The 8,368-nt window shown below is 37.2% G+C and overlaps 1 protein-coding gene across 1 annotated transcript; it reads left to right on the top strand.

Moving 5' to 3' along the window:
* Positions 1–697: 697 nt before the first annotated feature.
* On the top strand, positions 698–7,500 carry LOC763197. The gene is made up of 6 exons (XM_030989336.1): positions 698–979; positions 1,568–1,719; positions 2,401–2,588; positions 3,761–3,896; positions 5,579–5,711; positions 6,846–7,500. Exons 1-6 carry the CDS (start codon positions 925–927, stop codon positions 6,929–6,931), a joined length of 750 nt encoding a protein of 249 aa, XP_030845196.1. The 5' UTR covers positions 698–924; the 3' UTR covers positions 6,932–7,500.
* Positions 7,501–8,368: the final 868 nt, after the last annotated feature.

Raw genomic sequence — 8,368 nt, 5'->3', positions numbered from 1 at the left:
GGAAATAAATTCTAACTGGAACCAGTTGGGTAACTGGAAAAGACTTCTAACTGGAAATGACTTCTAACTGGAAATGAATGCTAACTGGAACCAGTTGGGTAACTGGAAATGAATTTTAACTGGAACCAGTTGGGTTACTGGAAATGAATTCTAACTGGAACCAGTCGGGTAACTGGAAATGACTTCTAACTGGAAATGAATGCTAACTGGAACCAGTTGGGTAACTGGAAATGACTTCTAACTGGAACCAATTGGGTAATTGGAAATGAATTCTAACTGGAACCAGTTGGGTAACTGGAAATGACTTCTAACTGGAAATGAATGCTAACTGGAACCAGTTGGGTAACTGGGAATGAATTCTAACTGGAACCAATTGAGTAACAGGAAAATCATCTTACTGTTTCCAGTTGAACTTCTAACTGGAACCAGTTGGGTAACTGGAAATGACTTCTAACTGGAACCAATTGAGTAACTGGAAAAATTACCTTACTGCATGGTTCCATGCAGTTGCACTTCTTATTGGTTTGAACTGGAAATGAGTACCCATAACAATATTTTCCAGTTCGGCAATTGGTTTCAACTGGAAATTTTATATTCCAATTGAAACCAATTGAAACCAATTGAAACCAGTTGAAACCAATTGAAACCAGTTGGAGATTTCAACTGGTTTCAATTGGATTTTGGTCCTGGGAAGCTTGCAAGACAGCAAGGCCTAACGACAGACGATATCGATGACTGCATCATGTTGGCGCTCCAAGCAAAAAGGCCTACGATTACAAAGAAGGTTTCTCAGTTTTGGAAAAGCTGGCAAAAGTGCTGATTATCACAGCAGCCATCTTGGTTTTTCTTGTTTTCATCATTGTCAACCACAAACCAAGCAAGCACTTTGTGGAGCTCCTTACTTACAACACATCTTATCCCTTAATGAGAGCCGTTCGATTATTGAGTCTTCCTCTTGCCAGGAGTGTTGATCTAACTGGTAATTAGCTCAGTAACTCAAGTTTTTATTAGAACTTTTATAATATGTATTCACCTATTCACCTGTCTTCTCGGGCTCCTTAGTAAATGTATTGTAATGCCCTCCCATAGTTCATCATGCAGTACACCACTGCAAAAAGTTTGTTCCATTACAAAATCCTTAGGCCGATTGAGACATTTTCCTTTTAAACATTATAAGATTTTAACTGTCACAGTATATATACATGTACAACAAATTAATATTTAGGAAAAAGTTGTTTTGATTTTAATGCAAGGCTGTGATGTCACATTTGTAGGTTTCAAAATGTTGCATTACAAATAAAGCTTTATAGATATTCACTAACCTTTGCCAAGAAATATTCTTCACATGTTAAGAACTAATTATAATCAGGATTTTTTTAGGATGAATAAGTATGAACTACATGTCGATCGCAATGTTGAAAACTAGCAGTTTTTATGATAGTCTCTGAAACAAAATATTGATTCTTTTTCATCAAATATCATTTGGATTGACAGCCATGCAGCCTGCTCTCCTTCTTCGATTGTATTAATGATCCCATTTTTCTTCTTCATTCTGTTTTTTATCTAGGTATCTATTACTCTGAGTGCACGATACCAAACCCCCTGTATACCGGATTTAATTCTGTTCCTGACTGCTATCCGTGCAAGTTTGTGACTAGTATTGAGATTACCCAGGGGACTTCAAGCTTCTTTGGTTTTGGACGTCCTTTCATACTCAAGGTAATTTATTTATATATTTATTCATTTTGGTTAACAATTAAACTGCTTTCCCTGAGGGCCCTGCAGAATAAAAACAATGTATATAAAATATTTACAGACTAAATAAGTACAAATTGAACACATTAATGACATAAAAAAACAAATTTTATGAAAACAAAAATAAATCTTGTAAGAAGCAAAGGTTATGAAAACAAAGATAAATAACGTAAGAATAAATATGAATACAATATATAAAGGGTAAATCATATACACACATGGTACGATCAAAACATCAAAATTGATATACTGCCTAGCAGGCTTATTGGCAGCTAGTACTACCCTTCTTCAACGGCTTGAGCAAACCATGCACACTATCAAGTGGTCATATTTCCCTGTCTCTGTAGGCCTGTCCTCATCAGTTTTCCAAATAACCCGCCTTTTTCAGACTCTGAATATTATCCAGAAGTTTGAAATTGCTTCTTCACCAGACCAACTCACTCATCCCAAACTAGCTCGACAGGTGCAAATAAGCCCGCGATTTCCCAAATAGCAGATATTTTGGAAACAAGACCAAGCAATTCGAATTTGGAATTTTTTAGAAAAATTGATACGACTTCAGGAATATTAGACTTGTGAAACTCTAGAGTCATGCAGAGTCTACTGTATTTGTCTTCTCATTCGGTAATTCACATTTTATTACAGGATCCAAAAATCAATCAGTTCACATATGGCGAAACGCAGAAATGGTACCGTACAAACCAGAAGATATTCAGCCTAGCCAGAGCAGATCACGTTGAATTTACCAATCCATTTGTTCATTCAATGTCGGATGTATTTGCAGAGGAGAGAAGAGAGGAGGATATTGAACAGTCTTCATTTTCTTTAGAATGGTGAGTGAATTTATGTATACCACAAATTTATTGACCTATAATTATCTTGTTATCTTTTTCTTGTTATTATCTTGAATATCTTGTAATTGTGTATATCTACATGTAAATTTGTCAGTTTTAATAATATGTTCCCCTCTTATTCTTGTTCATTGTTTATAATTGTTTATATACCTCACTTAAGTAATCCAGCAATCTGATTGGTCGAAATTGCATTCATAAACTTTAACTGTTCCCGAAAATTCCCGGTAACCATGGTTAAAAAACAGTTCAAAATCCCAATAACCATGGTTATTGGGAAAATAGGTCAGTCTCCATGGTTACCCCATAGGTTTACATGTTAAAAAATGGTCTGAGTGATCGAGGATACCGTACGTGTGCGAAGAATTGGTCGGTAATTTCAATACAATTGAATCTCGATCGATCTTACCGACAATTTTGTCTTGCATTGTTGACATTAAGACGAAAATAAACTTCCAAAAACAAAAAAAACAACATCTGCCGATAGATCTTGATCTAAATTCGTGCCAATATGCATTGCAAAAGTAAAAGAAGCAGCCGCAAAGCTTCCACCATGCGAAGCCGTTTTCAATCCATTTTAATGTATATATAAGAAAAAACTGCTATGTATGGTAACAGAGCGCGATAGCCGAGCGGTTTAAATTTGTCGGCATATAAAAGTATCAATGACTGCTTTAAAATTCGAGAAATAGTTGTTTTTATACGCTCTCGGGAAGGTTACAATTGTGTTCTTCCAGCTGTGTTTTGGATAAAGTCTTGAATTGAATTGAAATGAATCAAATGCAGATCATCTTTGTTCTGGATGCTAATCATAGTGTTCCTTTAGTGGTTAAGATGCTAATAGAATCAAAAATTTTAGTAGGCGTTTATGTAAAGTTTGCTGATACAAACTTTGATCATTGATGTCTACCTCATTAGGCCTACCTGTCACAAAGACTTTGGTGTTTTTTTTTTAAAGGGTAAAAATATGATTTACCTCTCATTTCTGCTTACCACCCCATCCCCTCCCCAGGCCTCCCCTCCAATGAATACTTGATCCACCACTGAACATTTTTTGAACAATTATGATTATTCTCCCCCCCCCCCTTCTCTCTCTCTCTCTCTCTCTCCCTCTCTTTCTCTCTCTCTCTCTCTTTCTTTCTATATGCCGATAGGAGAGCAGCCAGTGCTGGTAGTGTTCGTCTGATCAGGAACCTGTGTGGGAAGCCCAGCTTTATCCCTTCGGAATCGGAAGTCTTCCCAGAAATGTTTCTGATCATCGAGTCTTCCTCCTCCTATGCCCATCTTCTGGTATGTCAAAGCCGCGATCCGCATTTTATAGGGTTAGGTGTAGGCAGACACGTATCTGGGCCCCTCCCCCGGCCCCCCCCCCCCCTCAACTTTTGTTCATGTTTATTTTAATTAATTTTCGTTTGATATAATTTTTTTAAGTCAGTGCTCTCACTACTACCCCCCCCCCCCCCTAGTGTTAGGTATCATTGTATTGGGTCCAGGGTCGATGTTTGGAATTTTAGGAGGAACCTACCCATGGAGCATTTGGTTCGTTGGTATTTTCTTTCTTTCTTCTTTATTGTTGCTATTTTTCTGTTTCTGATATTCAGGTATATATATTTCTTATATTCATGTACATATATTTCTTATATTCATGTATATATATTTCTTATATTCATGTATATATATTTCTTATATTCATGTATATATATTTCTTATATTCATGTATATATATTTCTTATATTCATGTATATATATTTCTTATATTCATGTATATATATTTCTTATATTCATGTATATATATATTTCTTATATTCATGTATATATATTTTAACTTTTGATTAGGGACACTGATAAATGTTAATACGGAGAGTATAGCCTTGACATGTCAATGGCCTTTGCTGAAGGATGTTAATAGGTGTATTTTACAGAGTCAACCCCTCTCTTGCTTTCATCAAAAGAAATGTGTCAAACTGTCATTGTTATTGTTGATGATAAATGAATTATACTAGCTAATTTAAAGATGAAGTTCAGTTCTGGTCATGCGATTGCATTGTGAAAGAAACAGTGTGGAATCGACCAGAAAAGGTTGATCATCTAGCATATATTTGCAAGGTTCTGGAATCATCAAAATGATAAGAAATTTGGCCAAGTCTTGGTAAAGTTACAAACACTTGCACAGAAAGATGTATATGGGACTACACGAACATGTGGCGTAAAAAGCCGGCTCCCCGATTTTTACGATGTTACATGCATATTTAGAATATGAAGGCATTTGAAGAGCCATGCTTTTCAGGGAACATGTCTTAACTGATGTTCTTCCACACTTGCATAATAAGAATGAGTAATGCTCACAAATTATTTTTCACCTCTTCCCAGAACTCAACCTTCTCTTTAAGTAAAAATAGTCAAACCAGTCTTAGCGGCCACCTCTCAATAAAGGCCACTTGTCTATAGTGGTCACCTATGTTGTCTCCCAGAGAAAGAAATGTGTGTTGCACAACCTGTATACAGTGGCCACTTTTTCTGTTTTCCTTGATTTGCCTTTAAATTAGCCCCTCTAAAGTGTTGGGAGCCCCAAATTTGCCAGAAATTTGATGGCAAAATTTCACTGAAATTGTATAATTTAAATATGTATATAATTTAAAGACACACTTCTGCAAAGTTTCTCCCCCAAAAAAAATGTCTTTGAAGACAAATATTGATAAAATCAATCAATCAAAAAGAATACATATTTTTTTTTTTTTTGTATGCAGAAAACCTAATTTTCAGATTCTTTCATCAATATTTGACTCAAACACATTCGTTTTGAAGATCCTTGCAGAAATGTGTCTTAAATGGCACCCTCTTTCACATTAAGATAAAATTTAAGTGGCATTTTGCCGTCAAATTTTTGGAGCTCCCAACACTTTAGAGTGGCTTTAAAGACAGGTTTGACTGTATTTCGTTCAGTATTTCCCCCATTGTTTCCGTCCATGCAGCCTAAACCAGCATTCCTGGGCTACGTCTGGGTATCACAAGCTCATGGATCCAGGGAGGTAGTCTTGTCTCCAGTCCCCACATGCAAGAACAACTGCACCGATATCTCGGTGGTGCTAGAACCTGGACATGTTTGTGAGTATTACCTCTTAATTAACCCCTTTCCTACTGGAACCGGGTGATTCCTGTATTAAGCCTATGGAAATGAGAGAATTCAGAAGTCAACAGGTTAAGCCCCACTGCACTACTTATAGCTACCTGCGTCCTGCGCCCTCTATATAGCAGACAATGCCCAATCGGTGACCGTTGGTCCCCCATGATCCCCTTTTTCTTATGTTAATTGAGAGCTGATTTGATGAGATAACCACCTGTCAGTGACCTTGCAGGGAGGTCTAATCACTCCTGGCCAAACTAGTGCAGATAGGCATCAAAGCTAATCTAACAGTGCAGTGGTTAATTTTTTTTTTTTTTTTTTTTTTTTTTTTTTTTTGGGGGGGGGGGGGGGGGTAGGAGGCATGTATAACTGGCCCATCCCCCACCCCCTCCCATTTGAAACCTACATGTAACTGTTGTACCTAATGTACACAAAATTTTGCTCCCATAATTGTGTTATTTTCAGAAATGTGCCCCTCCCCCTTTTGAATACGCAAGACCTTGGATCTCCTCCTAGTCATTTCTGTAATGGTATTGCATGACCGAGAAGTATCATAAGCATGGCATACTTCTGATTTGTTTATAATGCAGAAAAATTGTTGGTTTGATTAAAGGAAAATTGTTATTGAATGCATGGAAATTAGAAATTCACTGAAACAACACTGGTTTTAACATTATTATAGACCGATTGGTCTCATCTCTCGTAGATTTTCTCATTACTGAACTTTTTTCCATATATACAATGCTAATCTTCTTCTTCTTCTCTTAATCTTCATAAGACCATGCAGCCTATCCTGAAGATATGTATGGGAAGATTACCCACACACTAAACACCGAGTTTACACCCTAATGATTATATATTCAGAATTTCAGTGTTTATTTTAAAGCCCCACTGCACTTATAGCTACTTAACTTGCACCCTCTATATAGCAAACAATGCCTAATCGGTGCCTGTTAGTCCCCCTTGATCCCCTTTTTCTTGTTAATTGAGAGCTGATTTGATGAGATAACTATCTATCAGTGACCTTGCAGGGAGGTCTAATTCCCTCTGGCCAAACTCGTGCAGACAGGCTTTAATACATTTGTTTTCTTTTTTTCTCTCTCATCTCTTTACAGTGTTCCTTGATATGAGGTACTGGGATCTTCAGTCCTTTCCGCTCGGAGACAGCGTCAGCATATCCTGTATGGGATCGTTTGCTTGAATGAATACTGTATCTTAAACATTTGCTCAAAGGCCAGGACCTAAGGAGTGTTTCACAAAGACTAAGATCGACTTTAAGTTGGACTTAACTATGGCAGGCCGTTCATGCCACTAGTTCCTCTAACCATTTGTGGCATTGGTTTCTCAAGGGACATACAAATCGTGGTCACGAATGTACAGAATTTACCTTCTTGATAGTTCATTGATTGAAGGAAAAATTAGTATCCAAAGATCATATTTGAGAGGCCAATGGTGAGAGCAACTAGTGGCATGAACAGCCTGCCATAGTTGAGTCCAACTTAAAGTCGATCTTAGTCTTTGTGAGACACCCCCCTGGTCTTTAATAGTCTTGTGATCGAATGTAAGGCTCAGATCTCAGATCTCTGCTCTTCAGCCAGCTAGGTACCGATACCAGACCCAAAGACCAAGGCCCTTAGCTTTTATGCAGTCTTGTGCTCAAAGACCTGAAATCTCAACTTCTGCATGTTGCAAGACCAGGGAGGGTGTTTCACAAAGATCCAAATTAAAACTTAACTCTAAGTTGGACTTAAAAATTATGGAGAGCCATTTGTAGCCTTAATTATATAATATATTCAAAAGCGAAAAATCAAGTATTTTAGAATTTTTTTAAATTCCACATCAAGAACATGAAATCTCTTGATAATAGAAAATAAGAATGATTTGAATCAACATTTTATGCCTTTTAAAATAACTGTTAAAAAATATTTTCATAGATGCTAACAGCTTTCAAAAATTGTTAAGTCCAACTTAGAGATAATTTCAACTCAGGATCTGTGTGAAACACCCCCCCCCCCCCCCCCCCCCAGGATCCAATCTAACTCCTGTGCTCGAAGATAGAGCCCAAATATCTGCTCTGCAAGCAGTACTGATGTCTGACCTCTGTGTTAAGGACTAAAACTTGATCTTACATATAGTCCTGTGCTCAAAGGCCAGGCTCTAATCTTAGACATCTGCTGCAAGACCAGGACTTGCTCAGATCTCTGGTCTCGTCTCAAGACAGGCACTGATATCAGACCTCTGCTTTGGGACCCAGACCTGGAGAAGAACAATTCTTATAGGGCAAATAATATTACCCCTGGTAATGTAAAATGGCAGCCATTTTCAGCAAATATGAAATAAGTTAGTTCATTCACAATAACCTGTGGCAAACAAGCACTACAAACTTCTTCTTTTTTCTTGGGGGGAGGGGGTTCCTTTCACTTTCTCTATATGTATACATTTCCCATTTCTTAATCAATTTCTTGTAAGAAATGATGCTCACATGGTATTCTTGAAAGGCCATATGTATGTGTACATAGTGCTACATGCGTATCTATATTTTGTTCAATTGTACAATCTGTTTTCAGATGTTCAAAGTGTACCATATTTCAAAAGTGCACTGTAGAAGTGTGGTGTACTATGTATATTATGTAGTATG

Source organism: Strongylocentrotus purpuratus, unplaced genomic scaffold, assembly GCF_000002235.5.
Source record: "Strongylocentrotus purpuratus isolate Spur 01 unplaced genomic scaffold, Spur_5.0 spur5_scaffold_18, whole genome shotgun sequence".
Lineage (NCBI taxonomy): Eukaryota > Metazoa > Echinodermata > Echinoidea > Camarodonta > Strongylocentrotidae > Strongylocentrotus > Strongylocentrotus purpuratus.
The sequence above is the reverse complement of the archived record's forward strand: the minus strand, read 5'-3'. Positions and strand labels throughout refer to the sequence as shown.

Bases quoted from the DNA above. Each gene is read 5' to 3' on its own strand.
- LOC763197 (XM_030989336.1), top strand. From the start codon at position 925: ATGAGAGCCGTTCGATTATTGAGTCTTCCTCTTGCCAGGAGTGTTGAT. The intron at 1,720-2,400 runs GTAATTTATTTA...ATTTTATTACAG, and splicing joins GACGTCCTTTCATACTCAAG to GATCCAAAAATCAATCAGTT. The intron at 3,897-5,578 runs GTATGTCAAAGC...CCGTCCATGCAG, and splicing joins CCTCCTATGCCCATCTTCTG to CCTAAACCAGCATTCCTGGG.